The sequence below is a fragment of the Medicago truncatula genome, chromosome 3 (assembly GCF_003473485.1).
Source record: "Medicago truncatula cultivar Jemalong A17 chromosome 3, MtrunA17r5.0-ANR, whole genome shotgun sequence".
Taxonomy (NCBI): Eukaryota; Viridiplantae; Streptophyta; class Magnoliopsida; order Fabales; family Fabaceae; genus Medicago; species Medicago truncatula.
This window is the reverse complement of record NC_053044.1, coordinates 42,392,167-42,412,228: the sequence shown is the minus strand read 5'-3', so window position 1 is coordinate 42,412,228 and position 20,062 is coordinate 42,392,167. Positions and strand designations below refer to the sequence as shown.

At 31.8% G+C, this 20,062-nt stretch overlaps 2 protein-coding genes across 3 annotated transcripts; one reads left to right on the top strand and one right to left on the bottom strand.

The window, feature by feature from the left end:
• The first annotated feature begins 9,488 nt into the window (after positions 1-9,488).
• On the top strand, positions 9,489-14,074 carry LOC11439059 (two-component response regulator ARR11). 2 transcript variants are annotated; one of them, XM_024778092.2, is made up of 6 exons: positions 10,284-10,420; positions 11,073-11,198; positions 11,350-11,502; positions 11,621-12,007; positions 12,401-12,477; positions 12,789-14,074. In XM_024778092.2, the coding sequence occupies exons 3-6, from the start codon at positions 11,436-11,438 to the stop codon at positions 13,755-13,757; spliced, it is 1,500 nt and encodes a 499-aa protein (XP_024633860.1). In that variant the 5' UTR covers positions 10,284-10,420; positions 11,073-11,198; positions 11,350-11,435; the 3' UTR covers positions 13,758-14,074. The 2 variants fall into 2 exon arrangements, with proteins under 2 accessions (XP_003601849.1, XP_024633860.1); XM_003601801.4 differs by lacking the exon at positions 11,073-11,198 and having other exon boundaries at positions 9,489-10,420.
• A 258-nt stretch (positions 14,075-14,332) lies between these two features.
• On the bottom strand, positions 14,333-18,976 carry LOC11439058 (uncharacterized). Its single transcript, XM_003601800.4, has 9 exons — positions 18,629-18,976; positions 17,398-18,105; positions 16,556-17,281; positions 16,369-16,424; positions 16,183-16,257; positions 15,905-16,007; positions 15,745-15,810; positions 15,346-15,456; positions 14,333-14,935 (listed from the first exon to the last, which is right to left on the bottom strand). Exons 1-9 carry the CDS (start codon positions 18,701-18,703, stop codon positions 14,726-14,728), a joined length of 2,130 nt encoding a protein of 709 aa, XP_003601848.2. The 5' UTR covers positions 18,704-18,976; the 3' UTR covers positions 14,333-14,725.
• Positions 18,977-20,062: the final 1,086 nt, after the last annotated feature.

Genomic DNA, 20,062 nt, shown 5'->3' with positions numbered 1-20,062 from the left:
TTTTTTGAAGGATAAATTTATGTTTTTTTTTTTTTTTGAAGAATAAATTTATGTATGTTAAATTGTGCTTTTTTCCTAGGGCATAATATAATCTTATTAAAGGTGCAACTTTATATCATGTTATTTTATTTCTGCTTTTTGAAGTTTGAAAAAGTATGCGGATATCGTGCGGTCCCCTCTCAAATTTCCATGCAAATTGCAATTAATTTGGTGGTCCAATGTGCACAGTGCACAGATTCACCTTGTCTTCTTCATTTCCAACTTTGGCTACTTCAGTTTTTCTCATGAGTTTTTATCGAGTACAACTAGTACTCCCTCCGGTCCTATTTATAAGAGAATTTTTGGTCAACAAAAGTTGATGTATCTAGTTAAAAATTCAGTCCAAATACATTCACTTTTGTTGATCTAAATTTCTCTTATAAATAGGACCGGAGGTAGTATTATTTTTTGAAAGCATCAAATTCTAACTAAAAAAACAGAGTAGGGAAAATTAACATTTTAAACAAAGAAACAATTCTAAATGTTACGAATATTTGTTAGTATGAACATTTAATGAAATCTTCCCATGATTTGTTAATTTTACATTTCTTTTTCTAATTTGGCTTGAAGTTGTAGATGGTTGGTTGTTTTTCACTTTGTAATCAATAATTTTGAACTTAAAAGTGATTAAATGAATATTTTTTCATATGCATCAGTTATGGATTGAACATTAGATTAAATGACTAAAAAGATTTAGTATCTATCATTTGTGTCACATATGTTACGACTACTTTTAGAAAATCTATTTTCTCTTATGAAAAAAAGTGATTAAACCAATTTTAAAAGTGTCGGTATGAGTTAACTCACGCTGAATTGAGAGAATGAGCAAAATCAAAATTGAGAATAGCAATTTCCTAATTAAATATGTATAGAAATCTAAGAGTTAAACTTGCTTTATTTCTCCAAGCCTCGTTGGAAATGGCCCAATTATTGGAAATGGGCTAAGAGCAGTATTGGACTGATGTTTGACAATTGGGCCTTGTTTTAATTCAATATTTTTTTTAGAATTTATTATTCCACCTCCGTGCTTTGGCATCCCTTAAAAATTCCTAAAATACTCTCTCTATTCCTTTATAATGTGTGTGTCCTTTCTATTGAGGAAGTTAGCCACGTTTCAACTTTGGGTAATTGCTTTTTTCAGGATTTAAAATCTGAACTGTTATTTTAATAGGTTAATTTGACAAAAGCAAAAGTTGTTTTTACTCTGTTATTTTGTTTTGTTTTTTGAAGTTGCTTACATACAAACATATTTTTGATTATATAATTCGAGTCATATTTTCTTTGCTTGGATTATATAACCCAAACAGTAAGGGTATTTTAGTCAAAAGTCGGAGGACGCGTGAGAAGAGTGAAAGGTGGGAAAAGTAAGTTCCCATATGAAGGTGTTAAATGATTTAAATGAAAAAAAGAAGGTTTAAAACGATTATGCGTTTCGCAAATTGTAACGTGTTTGAACCACGTAAAGGACATGTTATGATTCTAAAACTTGGATGTTTAAAATTAGTTTTTTACAGTTATGATTTTAATATTCGAATTTGTAAAAGTCATAAAGAAAGAAGAAAAAAAAAAGAGTTGGCCACAGTAAATCGTGGCTAACATCCTCGCTATAGGGGAACGCGCACATTATAAAGGGTATTCAGATTCTAAAATTTGAAAATAGAAAGAATATTTTCATATCATTAGAGGGGTGCGATAATAATGGGGATGCGTAAGATATTCCCCCTTTTTTTTTTGTAAGAATGTGAAAAACAAGGCCATTCATTCTTCTTTTTCCTCCCTTCTGTAACATCCCGTTTTCCCAACATAAAAATTTCGCATAAATAATCAGAGTTTTTCAACATAAACGGAATGTCACATTCTTTTCTTAAAATCATAAACTGAATAAATAACTATTTATCCTTTAAAATTCAAATACAAGATCTTTAATACTTCGCAGCGGAATTTATTCAATAACTAAAATAGTTTTTGGCACGAAGGCCTCTTCATAAATGTCTCATAAAAATCTAATCTAAAAACATAGTCATAAATCTTCTAAAACAATACGTAAGGAATAGAAAAGCAATAACAAAGTTTCCATCCCGTTACGTATCAGAGCACCTAAGACACACGAGAGAGAAAGCTCACACGGCATCAACTATTCTTGGTTACCTGCAAGTTACTCATACGAAGAGCAACATTTCCAAGCAGAAGGGGTGAGATTTCACAAAACAATAATATTAAGCATATAATTCAATAATTATATTTAACAACCTAAAATCATCATAATATTCATCATATATCACATCTTTAATAGTTCATATAGAGAATCACAGCTTCAACAACTTGGCAACTTAAACATCACATCGTAAACATCATCAAAATCAATATCATAAACAACATAACAATGTCATAATCATAATTATTCATAAGTACTTCATTAACAACACGTGGATAGAAGACATCTCAACAACTTCATAACAACTCATGAATGATAATTCATCAACAACGACTTTGACTCGACAAATGCGACTCCGACTTGACTATGCAACTTAGACCTTCTATATGCATGTGGTACCAATCCAGGGCATCAAGCCCTCAACGTGTTTGAGCGTAAATAGGCTCCAGGGCATCAAGCCCTCAACTTAAGTGAGCAAAGGCTCCAGGGCATCAAGCCCCCAACAATGTAATGCTAATGCATAGACTCGATCTCTTAAACATCTTAAATCGACAACCTCTTATATAATCCAATAATTTGGAACTTCATCATTTTAATCAACTTAGACCGACTCATGCAGCTTAGTTAAATAACAACAGCAACACAACAGTATACAAAAACAGCATGACATAATAATATCAAATGCAAGTCAACAACGTCTCAATTATTCACATATAATTCAAGTAATGCATATACAATTATATCACAATATAACAACATCAAATAATAACCAACATCTTAAAACATCATATATACATATAATACTTCATCAATCATGGACAATATCGTATTCACAACATATACATACATATACTAATTCATCAATCATAAACAACATCATACTCATAAACATATACATTCATATACTAATTCATCAATCATATTCAATTATTCACTGTGACCTACGTGCAGTAATTTGACTATAACTCAAGTTCTATAAATCCTTTTGAAGTCAAACCAACGGCATTAGAAGGCTAACATTCATACCTACAACTTTCGTGTTTACACCTAAGACCAATTCTGTATCAATCAATACCAGTTTTCATTTCAAATTCGGACAAAGTTGTGCTGAAATTCATAAAAATTCACTGTGACCTACGTGCAGCAATTTGACCATAACTCAAGTTCTATAAATCGTTTTGACGTCAGACCAACGACATTAGAAAGCTAACATCCATACCTACAACTTTCGTGTTTACACCTAAGACCAATTCTTGACCTATCAATACCATATTTCATTTCAAATTCGGGGCAGAGATGAAAAGAAAAATCAGAAAAAGCAACATATATTATTCAACTTCACTTTCATTCAAAATCATCACAATCATCACTCTTAACCCTAATTCTCAAATTCTCAAAAAACTAAACCTACAACATGTTAAATACAATTTTCAGAATCATAGACTCAAGATTATTGAATGTTAGTCTCACCCTTACCTTGGAATATAAAAATCGCAGCTTCCTAGGTCTCTCTCCCTTCTCTTGGCTTTTTCTCCATTTTCTCCAAAATTGATCGTACGTTATGTTTTTCTAAACTAGGTCTCTCCTATTTATAACTTTTCTTTTCTATTTTATCTTATTTCTCTTTCTCCCCCCAAACTCTCTAAAATCTCATAACAACCCCTAAACTCAATGTTCTATTCTAATATATATATATATATATATATATATATATATATATATATATATATATATATATATATATATATATATATATAATATAAAAAATATTTCCATAACAAATATATTTCTATAACATATATATTTCTAAACCAAATAGCATATATATTATACTAATAAATACCAACATATAACATAACAAAATATCACTCATCAAAATAAATCATATAAATCACACAAATCATATAAGTATATTCTAAACTCATTAAAATAATCAAATAATTAAAGAGGGCGTTACACCTTCGTTCTTCTCGTGCACCCCCTTTTCATATGATATTAGAATGTGAAACTATTTTCGCCAAAAAATCATATGAAGGCGAATTTCTTTTCCCTCCCTCCGTTCTTCTCGTGCACCCTCTAATATCTCAAAAACTTCTTTTACTTTTCGTATTATATAATCCGAAATGAGATTTTTGCCTATTATTATTTATTTGTTTGTGAAAAAATGAATTTTCAACAAAAAAGGGATTGTAAAATTTAAAGTGATTGTTTTGTAAGGATTATAAAATCCAAACACCCCTCATAAACCTCCATTTGCCAACAAAAAAGGGAAAAAACAAGTTTAGATTATATAATTTGAATTGTATCTGCACAAAATATGAACTTGTTTTGTTATATGGATAGTCAGTTTAACAATTATAATCCACTGCTCAAGTGTGTCTTGTGTTTCAGGTCATTGTTTGTCGTTTTTGTCGTGCCGTGATTGGATTGCTCTGATCTTTCCTTAAGCCGTGATTGGATTTGCTCTGATCTTTCCTTAAAAATCATAAGAAAAAAAAAATCAAGAAACAAGACACCTCTCGAAAGAACTTCTTATGGAATTTCGCTCCTCAAAATTCAAATTTTTATCATTTAGACCCATTTTATATTTATTTTTCATATTCTAAAGAAAAAAAAAACCAAAAAAATGCATTAGCTTTATTTGATTTTTAGATTTTTTTATGATAATTTTATATTTTTTTGATTTAATTTGACAAGTGTTTTTTTTAATAGGTTAATTTGACAAAAGCAAAAGTTGTTTTTACTCTGTTATTTTATTTTGTTTTTTGAAGTTGCTTACATACAAACATATTTTTGATTATATAATTCGAGTCATATTTTCTTTGCTTGGATTATATAATCCAAACAGTGAGAGTATTTTAGTCAAAAGTCGGAGGAAGCGTGAGAAGAGTGAAAGGTGGGAAAAGTAAGTTTTCATATAAAGGTGTTAAATAATTTAAATGAAAAAAAGAAGGTTTAAAACGATTATGCGTTTCATAAATTGTAACGTGTTTTATTATTTGTGGGTGCCCTTTTGGTCTTTTATTTAGTCTTCATCTTGAAAAACAATATTCAAATCTTTTTCTTATAAGAGACGTTTAAAAACACAAAAAATATTGTTCGCAAGTTATCTTCCAAAAGAGCAACCATCATATTATTTTATTTTATGGCACAACACAACACGATCTGGCAAGTGGCTCAAATGATTAGGCGACGCATATTCTCCCAAAGCAACTCGCGTATTGCATTACTTAGCATCTCTCTAAACTACTAACAAAATAGTGAAAATTTTAACTGTGAAAGTTAATTAAAAATAAAAAAGAAAGAAAGAATAAACATGTAAAGAGCAACTAATTAATGAAGCATCATGAGGGAGAATAAGGCAGACCCATTTTCTAAAGTTTAAATTAAATTAATGAAAAGCTATGCTCCACTTAGCTTAAGTTGCATGGAGTTAATCCTTTTTCTATTTTGTGACTCTTCTATCATGCATACCATAGGCTCACTCACTACCCCTTCTTTTAAGTAAATAATTCCTCTTATCATAAAGAATTTCTTAGTGGGAATTTCCTTTTAAGGATCATTTAGTTTTTTGTTGCTTATATATCCCTAAAACATGGCTCTTACCCCACAAACCTGAAAGTGGGAACCTTTTCTAGAGAATAACAGATGGAAAGAGAAGTTAATTAAGCTGACTTGTTAATTGGTAGGGTGTTTCTGCGGTAGATTGTAATTGAAGAATTTAACAAATAAAATAATATTCTTTTTCTGGCTTATCTGTACTTGTGAGCTTAATTCAATTGATAGGATAATGCATAAAATATGCAATGTTCGAGGTTTCAATTCTGACCACCATAAAAAATACCTTATCTTTAAAGCTTTTAAATTTAAAAAATTCAATTAATAAAATAAGCATTTCATTGTTTATAAAAGTAGGAAAATATTAACACGTGTCATTCAAATATTTGTTAGTATACTAAAGATTAAAGTAATGAAAATTGTACTGTCGATTTTATCAAAATGTTATAGATTGTTTTTCTCATAACATATGGATTCCTAAATATGCACCTTATGGTATAATAAGTTAACACGACTATTTTAATTTAATTGTTATTTCATTGATAATTTTTTGATAAAATGTAGTATTTTGTAACTCTTATTATTAGAATTTAGATTGAGTCTAATTCGATCTTACAAAACTGACTTGTAAGGTGAAGTCTGCCCCACTAACAAGCAAATTTATACATGAAGACTCTTTAACACACTCGTCGCACACAAAACTAGACATCTTGAGTGTGACCATAGTGGCATATAACGGAAACTTGATAGAATTTGGCTCAACAAATCTTGGATAAACTTTGATATCATATTAGACTTTTGGATTGAACGTAACTCATCCTTACAAAGCCACTTGTAAGACGAACCTTGTCCCTACTTATAAATACGTAGTCAAACCACATCTCATTCAATATGAGACTCTTTAATGCTTTTTTTTAGGCTTAATAGCAGTTTTCGCCCCCTAACTTTCACGAAATTACGATTTTGAGCCCCTAAGAAAAAACTACAAAACCGCCCCCTAAGTTTTGCAACTGTAGCAGTTTTGACCCCATAAGGCCAATTTTTGGTAAAAAAATAAATAAATAACACGTGGCACATCACTTAGGGTGCCACGGACCGAGTCAAAATTGGCCTTGGGGGCCAAAACTGCCACAAATGCAAAACTTAGGGGGCGGTTTTGTAGTTTTTTTTTCTTAAAGGGCCAAAATCGCAACTTTAAAAAAATTAGGAGGCTAAAACTGCTATTAAGCCTTTTTTTTAACAAACTAAAATGGAATATATTAATAGGAACAAAGCATTCAATCCAACACAAGTAGTGTGGGGACAAAACACTTACAATTTACAAATAGTTACAAAGGTGAGTCGAAAAGGAAAATAAGAAAAGCTTACGTGACAAAAACAAAACAAACTAGAAGATTAAACCACCACATATGATAATAAAAAATAAGAGTAACATTTCTTCCAACAAGCAAAAAGAGAGAAACTTAATTGAGGTAAACGTAAGACTTTTAACACTTATTTTTAGAGAAATGATATTTGTACAACTATTTTTGACAACTTTTTCTCTCATACTCACATGTTATTCTTATCATCTCTCCTTTTCTTTCTCCATTATTTTTGACCAATAAAAAGAGAAAAAAATATGATTATCGCTAAAGTTATCATTAAATAGATATACAAATATCATTGCTCTTATTTTTAAATGAGGTAAAATAATTTTTATTGAACAATAGTTCATTTAACTATTGATTTGAAGATCAATTGTATCACTACACATCAATTTTACACATGTACTTTATAATTCCTCTAATTGGTCCCTAAAAAATTCCTCTAATTGGTAACATCGCAATCTCTCTTTTAAGCACCAAGTGCGCTGCCAAAAGTGAGAGATTAAAAAAACTGAGACATTAATTAATACTTCTGACTGTTGATCATGGAACTTAATCAAGTTATAATTGGTTTAGTTATACCATTTTTTTTAAAGTTATAAAGTAGATGCATATGCAGCCTTATCCCTTCATATATATGCGTAACAAATGGAGCTATCATGGCCTTCAAACGTTGTATTTGTAGGGTATCGTGGCCTATATCAGTGCACACACTTTGTTTGCTTACTTATAAGTTTGTTATGCAGCGATAACAAATGCCTTTTTTTTAATTAATTTAATCCATTTTCATTATTTCTAATTTTTTTTGAAAAAAATATTCGGTTGCAATTTAAATTGATTGGGAAATCTTGCGTCACTAACTCACTATGATGCACGTATACATGACTCTCTGGATCATATGATGGCATAATTCGATATATACCTTTCAATTTTTTTATGTGTTCTAGTTGTTTATTTAGTGCAAACTCCATTAATATCTAGTGAGTATAAAATATTTATGGTGAATTCCAATTCTCAATTTTATATTGAAAACAAAACTTCCCTGATTATTTAAAGAGCAATACTACTTATTATGAGTTTGACATTTATTTATCGCATTCTAAAGAGTTTTTACCGAGTTAACGTAACTTTTGTGAAACTATATTTTGTAGTTTAGTAGAAGACTTTTTTTTCCCACTTAGAAGTGGTTTCAATTGTATACTTAACTTTGTTTGTATTTGCGTTAAATATGTTGTAAACGTGCGTTTATTGTAGCTTCAATATTATCACATCCCAAAGCTCTCAAACGCACGACAGCAGTGGCTAAACACAAACAAACACACTTAATAATTTTCCTTTTTAAGATGATATAAGTTAATTGTTAATTTAAAATTTCCACTAATCCCCCATGTTGATTACTTTTTGAAAGGGTTATGTAATACTAATATGTAAAGTGTGGAAAAGAAGCAGAGCATTACCAATAGTACGGAGACAGAACATTCGAGCATTTTTAATTTTTGACTTTGACACTGATGTTTTGTCCCTCCGCGTTTGTATATGTTTTTTTTTTCTTCCTTAGTTCGGTTACTTTGGTTGGATCCATTATTAGTCAATATTTACATGCCATAAAGCAGTCACATGGGTCACTAAACCTTAGATGGGTTTAGTATTAGACATAGAGATTAGAGATAGAGAGATTTTAGAGGTGGTTTAAGTTAACCAATAATTATTTAAAAATGAAACACCGTTAAATTTTTTGAAGGAAAACTTTACTATTTATTATGGTCGTATTCAGCTCGATGAATAAGTCTTTGTTTTAAAGGAAAGTTTTTGTTGTTGCATGCATGGATAATTTTACAACAATTTTTTTTTTATTGCTTTGTGTATCCACTTCCATTAGTTAAGGTATTGGACATTTGGACTACTAAAATGAAGGATAAAATTCAAGTGTAGGGAGGGAGCTTTGAATATAGGACAAGGAGAGTACAAATATAGTACTCATCCATTTCAATGAGTGAATGTGGATACTTTTTCTCTCTTTACTCTGAATTCAATAGGTTTAATGATTTATTTCATTTGGAAATTCAAGTTCAAATGATGTTGGACCTTTCTAACAATTACAATTACTCTTCTTACCTCCAACAACTTTCCCATGATCATGTCTATGAAATGCATTCCACGTGCCTTTCCACCACCAAAACTTTCCTCACTCAACTAATGGAATTTCAAGCCTGTATATTTTATCTAATTTCCTTTTTCTACTTATACAACAATTTAAATCAAATTATCAAAAACACTTAAATTTAAATAACTTATCTTATACATAAAATTGACAAGATAACTTAATTCTTAAATAGCAGACAAAATAGACGTGACATGTCCTCTTTATATATTTTCTGTCTCCTTACTTTACCTTTTCTTGATAAAATTCCTGTCTCATGCATTTTTCCAAAATAGAAGCTGGCCAGTTTTTTATTCTGTCTTTCTCTCCTGCTATGTAAACCGTAGATTTCCCACTCTAACCTCATTAATGTAATAAAAAAAATATATACCACAACCAGCACCACCACCATACAAATTGCATAAACTATATCATATAGTATTAAGGTACCTAAATATAGTATATAATAGAAGGTAAAAAAAAACAGTACTGTTAATTTTTCCCTCAATAGATGTATAATAGTACATATACATAAATTGAGCTATGCATATTTTAGCTATACTTGAATTGTCTTCATCATCTAAACAAACAAATTCGTTTTTTTTTCCTTTCTTTTCTTTGAATTAATCATATATGTTAAATCCACCAAATGTCTCAATCTAATTCCCATCATCTTTCGGCAGTAAAGTTGGCATTGTCACACTTTCTCATTTCTAGTCACGTACACATTTTTGTCCTTACCTTTGATTAAACTAATTAAATCTTCTTCACTGTTGCTAGTTCCTCAAAATATTTAGCACAGAACTTGTATTGTATATTGTACAGGACTAGACCAAACACAAAGGGATATATACTAACATACGCCACAGGAACCATTACTTATCCACCACTAATATTCGTTGATACACTTTTTCTTTCTCTGTTGTTGTGTGTGTGTGTTTATGTTTTTTTTTAACTCATTGCCTTATTATAAGGCAACAAAGAAAGCCAAAACTTTTTTGAACTGAAACAGAAGCAGCTTGGTCTCTCAAAAAATGGATAATGGTTGCTTCTCTTCGCCTCGACGCGATTTTCCTGCTGGTTTACGTGTTCTTGTTGTGGATGATGATCCAACATGGCTTAAGATCCTTGAAAAGATGCTTAAGAAGTGTAATTATGAAGGTTTGTTTGATTCAACACACTGCAGCCTCTTTTGTTATATGCTAATTAAGTTACATGCAGTATTAAGTTGATGTACTATACTACTAAGGATCTTCAAAATTGACTTAGATTTTTCTTGTACTGTTGCTTATTGCTTTGCTATCTATGTTCATTTGTTTCCAAATTTTAATGTGCTTGATTATAAAATGTCTCTTGGCAACAAAGCAAGAGAAACAAAATTCTTCCAAAATTCATATAAGCATATAAAAAAATTGATGGCATTTAAGTAGTTACAAGCTAATGTTATTTGGATGCTTTTTGTAACATTTTTTTGTAATAATTTTTTTTGCTATGTCCTTACCTTCCAAATTTTTTTGTAGCATTAAAAGTTTTCGAAGTATGATCCTTTCCAATCTTCAAGAAGAAAAACTTGAATAATTTTTCTTTTGAAGGGGGAAAAACTTGAATTAGTGCAGGAGGGTTACAAACAAAATTTTAGCTTCAAGATTTGTGTTGCCATGTCTGCTACTTTTAAAGACAAAAAAGGGAAAAAAGGAGTTCCCTTGCTGAATTTTGATTCTAGCTAATCTAAATTTATTGTTTTTTGGCATTGTTTATGGTATCTTTGGAAATAACATACCAATGGTGGTAATCAATTGGTAACATGTACTAGCATCAATGTCAGAGTATAGTTGAGACACTAGCAGTGGCATCTAAGACTCAGGGAAAAGCTAGAGCTCAACAATTTGACACTAAGAGTAGTAATAATAAAAAAGCAGCTTATTGTTCAATCAAAATTGTAGGATTCCAATCCCTTTTCTGTTACTTTTTTCATTTTTTTTCTTCTAATACTGTTAATATAATATAAGTGATGTCACAGAATTAACAAATTTAGGAATGAAAACACATCTTCAGTCAACATTCTGACTCTATTCAGTTATTTGTTTCAGTGACCACATGTTGCTTAGCAAGACATGCTCTAAGCTTGCTCCGTGAAAGGAAAGATGGATACGATATAGTGATCAGCGATGTTAACATGCCTGACATGGACGGTTTCAAACTTCTTGAGCATGTTGGACTTGAGATGGATCTTCCTGTCATTAGTCAGTTCTCTATCAATAATATATTCACATATTTTGTTCAATGATAACATTATAATCCTTTGATCAATTTGATTAAAAGCCGCCCCTCTGACAAATCACACTTTGCAATGCTATTCAGTGATGTCCGTGGATGGAGAAACAAGCAGGGTGATGAAAGGCGTCCAACACGGTGCATGTGATTATCTCCTTAAGCCCATAAGGATGAAAGAGTTGCGAAATATATGGCAACATGTCTTCAGAAAAAGGATACACGAGGTTAGAGAATTTGAAAATTTTGAGAGTTTTGAGAGCATGCACTTGATGAGAAATGGATCAGAGATGTCCGAGGAGGGGAACCTGTTTGCTTTAGAAGATATGACCTCAACGAAGAAAAGAAAAGATGTAGATAGCAGACACGACGACAAAGAATTTCTGGATTCATCTTCCTCAAAGAAAGCTAGAGTAGTTTGGTCTGTAGATCTTCATCAGAAGTTTGTTAAAGCAGTGAATCAGATTGGATTTGATAGTAAGTTTCTTGTTAAGGTTCTCTAAATTGTTATTCGGAATCATCATTATGACTTCTTTAAATCTAATTGTTATACTTAACCTAGCACTTTCTTAAACGAGTGTGTTCAAGTAAACAATCAAGCACTTATTAAATAAGTACTGGTTACATAAATGCTTCTGTATAAGCTATTTCTTTAATCAAAGAGGGAGTGTGGTTAAACAGTTTTCATAAACTATCCCAAAGAGTTTATTGAATTAAGCTGAAAACAACTAAAGGACAATTATAAACTATTTTCATAAGGCCTTCCAATTGTGATTGTCAAGCATAATCTGTTTGTTAATACAGTCATCAACTCATCGTCATATCTTTCACACATAAAATTATTTGTAACAAGTGAATTCTGTTTGGCAGAAGTTGGTCCCAAGAAAATACTAGATTTGATGAATGTTCCATGGCTGAGTAGAGAGAATGTTGCTAGCCACTTACAGGTGATGTTACTATTTAACTTCTTCAATATTTTACTTGGGAATTCTAGAAAGAAACTTGTATTATATTTTTCGTTAGAATAAGCATCTGTAATTTTTAAATATTTCTTTTTTATTTTCATAGAATTTTAAATATTTTTATAACATGTTTGATTAAGCATCATGTATATCACAATACAGCTTCACATTAATAGAATAGTGCACAAATGCAAAAACAAGAGAAGTGAAAAGGAAAATACATGTGTTTCTGCAACTACTGACAATTTTGAAGTTTGAAACACATGTTACTAATGATAAAAAAATTTGTTTTGCAGAAATACCGGCTTTACCTGAGTAGACTCCAGAAAGATAACGAACAAAAATCTTCCTCAAGTGGAATGAAGCATTCTGATTTACCTTCAAAAGATGTAGGAAATTTTGGTTTTCCGAACTCAGCAAACAAGCAACAAAACGATGCTTCAATCGACAAATACAACTATTCTGAAGGAAGTTTACAACATCAGAACATAGAAACTAAAAGTCATGAAGGTAATCCCAAAGGAATTGTTCCACATTCCACCGCTGCAGAAAAAGCAAGAGCTTTGACTGGTAACATCACCGATGCAACAGACACTGCACTTAATAAACCTTTTGCCCCACTCGAATCAGAACGAAAACGTGGAGCGTTTGATTGTAACATGTCAACACCGTATTCTTGGACTGAAATTCCAAAAACACAGCTCAAAAAAGAACAAAAGTCAGTTGTTCATCTAGAGGATAAATTCAACCTATTGCCCTTAAATGGTAAGCAGCATAACATTCAAGTTGATCAATCACAGTCAATTGCTTCAATTAGTTCCACTCCCTCTATAACAGAGCAAGATGTCGCTGCTTGTGTAGAAACAAAACCTACGTTTTCTGATTACAAGAAAGACTACACCAGTTCGGTGAGTTCAATAAGAAGTTCAGTTGACACCTTTCCTTTCCAACCCGGAAGCCTTATGATGAATGATCAACCTACACAACCTATTTCCACTACTAATTTCGGTTTAAAAACACAGACATCTAATCTTAGTTGCATTTCTGATCTAGAGTCTTACCAAAGAAACCTACTTTTGGGAGGTGAAGCAGCTTCTGCGCCTTTGGACGAGGACTTATATTTCTATTGGCATAATATGAACTTTGGTCAACAGAATATAGGGATGTCTGAGTATTATGATCCAGGACTTCTCATAGAAGTTCCAAACCACTTATATGATTCAGCAGATTATTCAGTAATTGATCAAGGTCTATTCATAGCATGATCAGCCCTGATATTACCTGCTTATTCAGCAAAAAAAATCAGAACTTCATGCATGAAATGACAGATTTACTGTTTGTAGTAGCCAACTACACCTATTATTGAACAATTATAAAGATTGGGGGATTCTTTTTCCTATCATCAAGAATTTGGATATTGCAGCATGTATAAAAGTAGGGGGTGATAACAAATATTAAGCTTGAGTAATAAGCTTGCTTCCTTCTTATTTATTTTGTTCCAGGACTTGCTTGAAAAAAAAAAAATGAATTGTAACTTCGGGTTAACCAAAGTATAAAGGATCGGATATTTTTCGAACTGCAATTGCTATTTTCGGATATGATCAACTATATAAATTGTTTAAACTATGCTAACCATATAAATTATTGTTGAAATTTGTTGCCAAATTTGTGTATAAAAATAACGCAGCTCTAAAAATAAGAGGGTACACCAGAATTTTACACCAAAACAACTATTGTATGAGCTGCACTCTTATGTTCTAAGGGTAAGATTTTTCTAACACATTGTCAGACAAAGTGTTTATGTTCTTAGTGCTTATGATTTGAATGGTTAGAAGCAAAGTGAATCACTAGCAAATGTTTTTTTATTGTCAAACAAAAAAGACAATGGCAATTTATCCATGCAAATTAATGCCAACTATAGAATGTACATTTTACCTACTACCTTTAGGCATATAACCTTAGGTATGTAGCCTAAACCTAGTTTAGTTACAGATTTAATTTTCTAACGCTGAAATAATCCTAGGTCAAAACTTATTGAAGCCTAGACATAACGAGAAAATGAAAAAAGGTCGTCAAAATTTTCCTTCGAAGTGTGAAAACATATCACGACATGAACCTCCAATTTCAGATGATCTTCTTGGAATCAAATCACACGCACAGTATTAACTTTCAGTAAACTGTCTTTGACAGCATGTTCTTCAAAAGACAGTCTCAGGTAAACAATTTTATGTCCTCAATGCTGAATATTTGGAGAAGCATTTTCCCATGTGGCCTTTGATAATGAAGTTCCTGATTGCCTTGTTCGGCTATTTTTTTCTGTAATACGTTTGGAACTATTGGTGCTGATTGGAGGCTTCCATGAATTTCCTATGTTTTTTGTTGTACTAGAACTAGAATTTGCTTGCCTCACTTGTCTTGGCGACCGGGGCATTGTAAACGAGATCTGTACAAATAAATAAAATTGAAGTTAAGAATCAACCAGAATCAAAGAAAATAACAAATATGATAACAACAAACGCCTGTCTTTTTTTTTTTTTGGTCTAGTAGCCTAGTGGCTGGAGCTCACACTATTAAATGTGGAGAAGTGGGGTGTTCGGGGTTCGAACCCCGGCCCCTGCATAAATTATGCAATGTCCCTACCAACTGAGCTAAAATTAACCAAAAAGAAGTCCCGGTAGAAATCAACCAAAAAATGGTTGAAATACTACGTGGGACTGGGAGGCTGATAGCGAAGACGGTCATTACCCCTGTCTATGAATAGAATGTCTACAAGAAACGCCCTTCAGAATATAAATAAAAATGCCACAAGAATGTGGCCAATGGTGTAATTTTCAAAATCATAAGCAACAATACCTTTCTAATCTGATTGCTTGGTGATTGTGCTCCGCTGGGCCCATCATCAATTGGTTTGGATTTAGAGCCACTGCTCTGCGGTAGCTTCTTGTGGGTATGCTCTGTTTTACCCTGCATAGAAGATCAAATTAAAGACATTAAATCACCTTATTACTAAGAAATAAAGAGGAATTGAAAATGAATTATGAAACTATATCTTGATTCTTGACCAACTCCTTCATTCTTAAATTGCAGTGCAACACAGTATAAAGACAGAGGAAAATACATATAGGAATTAGTGCTTCCAATCTCCCCACATTTTTTATTAGTTATTGGCTCTATGAACCACTACTAATAGTTTTTTTTGCCTAAGAACAAGGTGAACCGTTGTACCAACAGTATAGTTATAAAATTATTCACCTTTGATATCCTTAGTTGAACTTTCTCTTCTTCCTTGGGTTTAGTTTCAGCGACCTTCTGCAAGAACTGAAATAGAAAAATGGAAAGGCTATTTGTTATGGTATGACCTTCAGTGCCATAATGTGCACGGCTAGTGTATGGGACAAAGATAAGAACTTGCCTCTTTGCGTTTTATTGCTCTTTCTTCACTTCTGAATCTAAAAGGTGATGATTTGGTAGGGGACCGGGTATTGCTTTGGGTGGTGCTTGAAGATTTTAGGGATCTGTTCACAAATTTATGGGGAAAAAAGATGATTAAGACCTCAAAATTGTTATGCATGTTTTAACTTTCTGTTTCATACTTGTAAGGCATGTGCATATAAAAGAAGACTGGCAAAATCTACTTGATAGTTAATAGTTATCAGGAAAAAATATTAGCAAATTGTAAAATGCACTTACTCGACAGAAAGGGGGGAAAGTTTTGGATTTACTGTAACATCTCCAGACACAGACTTGTTAACTAGCCTTTCAGTCCTGACATAGTTAAATGTGATCATGTAAGCAAACATTTTTATTCATGTATACCAGAAGAATTTGTAGCTCATTCAGATGATATTAAAAAATAAGGTTCAGAAGACAAAGTACCTTCTGCCCTGAGAAGGAAGATTTGCTGGAGCTTGATTTAATAAACCATGTGATGCCTAAAGAAAGGACAAAAAATATAAGTAACCAGCACAATTTTTAGAAACTTTGATTTCAATTAATGTTTATTTGTTCTTAGGAAAACCACTAGATAATTGTACATACGAACAACGAGAGAATAAGTTAATACCTGGGTCGATGTCTGTGCTGCCAAGGGATGAACTTTAGGCAAATCAGACTGAATTTTTTTGTTTCTGTTATGTTCAATCACTGATGATATTTTCCTTGTCTCACCGGCACCAGAAGGGAGATTGATAGACATGTGAAGTGATCTTGGAGTTAGTCTCTTCTCCATTAAGGCTCCAATAGACTTCAAACTTTTTGCAACAATGTTTGTTCCGTTTCTGGGTTTAACAGCTGCAGTAGTTGTTTTACTTGCTATACCAGTGCCAGATGGAACATCGATTGACATGTGAAGTGATGATGCAGTCAATCTCTTCTTCTCAACTAAGCTTCCAACAGAGTTCTTACTTGCTGAAAACCTGTTTGTACCATTTCTGGATCGTAAAGGTGAGTCAGCTGTTTTTCTTGTTTCAGCGGTGCCAGAAGGAAGATTGATTGACGTGTGGAGTGACCGTGCTGTTAGTCTCTTCTTTACAACTGCGTCTCCAACAGAGTTCTCACGTTTCGAACCATTGATTATTCCAATTCTAGGTGATACAGCGGCAGAAGCCTTCCTTTGATCACGTTTCGAACCATTGATTATTCCAATTCTAGGTGATACAGCGGCAGAAGCCTTCCTTTGATCACAGGTAAGAGGCGGTTTCTCAGGTCTAGTTTTGGCTGATAATTTTGGAGAAGAATTTACTTCTCCTCCCTTGACCGGCAAAGCCAAAACTTCCTGACTAGGAATGCCCTGCAACAACAGAATGATAAATATTCAGAGTGACCACAGGCACAAAATTACTCATGTGGAGAAAGAAAAAAAAAAGCAAATCAAATATAAACAAAGTAAGCAAAAAAAATAATTACAGGATCAGGCGCCTTTTCTTCAATGGCGATGGTAATATTCTTATGGACTTCATCATGATCAAGCTGATTAGAATTATCAACGAACATGCAACTTTCCGCATTAAGACTCATATCATTGCAAGGTTGTAGGACGTCCTCCGCACCTTCCACCTCAACAATGTCTAAATCATTTTCTCCAGCATCACATTTACATTGGATTATATCATCACAATGAACAGCATGGCAATCGACAATGTCTTCATTTATCTCTTCCTTGGTTATCTCCATATTGTCGGCTTCTGACTTTATCTCCAAATCACTTTGTCCAACATCATCACAATTAAATTGGGTGGTATCATCGCAATCGACAACTTGGTAATCAACTGTATCTTTCTTTATCTCTTCATTGGTTGTCTCAATGTTGTCAGCTTCTGACTTTATCTTAGCGGATGAACCAATGCAGTTTCCTTCCCAATTTTCCGAATCAAAACTTCCATTAGCTTGAATATTTGTTTCTTCGACCAACGCAGCTGCTTTCTCCTCAGCCTTTCTCTTGTAATGAGCCTCAAAGTATGCTTTTTTGGCAGCAACAGAACCCGGTTTGGAATATTTTTCAGCTTCCTCAACATAACGGTTCTGCGAAAATGCCGACCATCTGTCCCAATCCAAGCTTTCTGACATAAACCTCCCAAAAGATATAGATTCTCCAAGAGCACGAAGAGGGTTACCCTGAAATTACAAAAATTACCAATTAATATTAATTTAACAAAACATTACATGCTAAAAACTGGGAAATTTGAAAGAAATTTCAAGCTATGAACGTTGATAATAAAAAAAATAAAAAACAAAACATCCTTATCAGAATAACAATAATTAATGGATTTACCAGAGAGAATGAAAACATCCCATCTTCAATAAGGCGAACGTGCGGTGGAATTATAGGAAAATTGGCAAGGGAACACATAAAGTGATATTGAAAAATATGAATGTTAAAAAAACATTAAAAGATCACTCTATAAACAAACACATTTATATAATAATAATAATCATAGTTTTATTAACGCCTTAAGTTGCATCAGAAGATAATAGAAAAACAAAATCTAAAATCGAAACAAAGCAGTTACAGACACTAAAACCGCTAAATCTAAACATAGAAGATACCAATTTAACAAATCAAAATCGACCCATTAAAATTGAACAAATGGGCACAACAAATTCGGGTTAAAGTTTAGATTTTGAAACGAAAACAAACCTCATTGGTTACGCAACTACTAGTATCTGCATGAGTGGAGAAGGATTGAACGAAACAAGTTGAAGATTCAGCCATAACTGAAAACAGTTAACAAAAAAAACAAACAATGCCCAAAATTTATTGCTTTAGAAGTGAAATGAAAATGAATGTGTATGAAATTGAAATGAAACTTGAGTATACACGTTCACTAGGCTCCTTGGTTCAGAATACACAACGATATTGATTTTTTTGGATTATAGTTCTTATTAAAATATGAATTGGATCCAACTTTATGAATTGAATATTAAATTAAAACTGTAGTAAAGTTCTTTCCGAAATAACGTCTAGTTTCCATATTTTCTTTCTTTCTTTCAACTCATAGGGCCGTTACATTTTTCTTTATCAATTAAAATAATTTAATGTGGTCAACTTGGTAATTGCATTTGGAATTTTTTTTAAAGAAAAAAAAGCTTTTGGTCACTCTTTCTAGTTCTAGATAGATAAAAAAAAAACATGGGGCTTAGCCCTTTTTATTAAAAAAAGAGAAAGAAAGATAGATAAAAACTTTTCAAAAATAAAGAGAGTCGAATAATAATATGTGAAATACTTAAATTATGTTAAGCAAAAGACCAACTCATTTTGATTTATGAGTAAATTTGAATTCAGAAAATGTCAAAAATGTTAGGTTAAATATATATGGTCTCCTAGATTCAAATTTGAGATATTTCGTTTATGTGTATAAAAAAAAACTTGTTGATGCTACAAAATCCAATTTAACATCATAAAAACAATAAAAAATCACGATGGCATGCACATTAACAAATTTTGTGTATTTTTTTGTTGTAAAAAAATTATCACTTTTAGAAGTTTGTTTTTGTATTCGTTTCTTACCATATTTTTATAAATGAGAACTAAAAAATAAAACCTTTTATTTTAAATAATTTAAAAGTAAAATCTAAAAAAAAGTTATTTGATTATGGTAAACATAAAAATGTAATTTTTTTTAAATAATCTGAAAATAAAATGATTTGATTCTGGTATAAATATTCACAGTTTTGTTTTTAGTCCCTACAAACTAAAATCACACTTTTTAGTCCTTGTGATATTTTTCTTAAGCATTTTAGGGTTTAAAAATGTTGATGGAAAAAATTTATAGGGACTAAAAATGCTGATGGAAAATTTTCTAGGGACTAAAAATGTTGATGGAAAATTTTATAGGGACTAAAAAGTGTGATTTTATTTTGTAGGGACTAAAAACAAAATTCTGAATATTTATAGGGATCGTTTACTTAATTAACCCTAAAAAATAAAACTTTTTTAAAAAAATCTTTAAATTATTTCCTCTCAAAAAAATTAATCTTTAAATTATTAAATATCTAAATTTGATTTGTTTGGTAGTAATCAGATAGAGGCAACTATGTCAAACTATGCTCCGGTGCGGCGACAGAGTGATCT

Coding starts and splice junctions, on each gene's coding strand:
- LOC11439059 (XM_003601801.4), top strand. CDS start 10,294: ATGGATAATGGTTGCTTCTCTTCGCCTCGACGCGATTTTCCTGCTGGT. Junction 11,503..11,620: donor GATGGATCTTCCTGTCATTA/GTCAGTTCTCTA, acceptor AATGCTATTCAG/TGATGTCCGTGGATGGAGAA. Junction 12,478..12,788: donor ATGTTGCTAGCCACTTACAG/GTGATGTTACTA, acceptor TTTGTTTTGCAG/AAATACCGGCTTTACCTGAG.
- LOC11439058 (XM_003601800.4), bottom strand. CDS start 18,703: ATGGCTGAATCTTCAACTTGTTTCGTTCAATCCTTCTCCACTCATGCA. Junction 18,106..18,628: donor GTAGTTGCGTAACCAATGAG/GTTTGTTTTCGT, acceptor TTGTAATTTCAG/GGTAACCCTCTTCGTGCTCT. Junction 15,457..15,744: donor TTCAACTAAGGATATCAAAG/GTGAATAATTTT, acceptor TCTTCTATGCAG/GGTAAAACAGAGCATACCCA.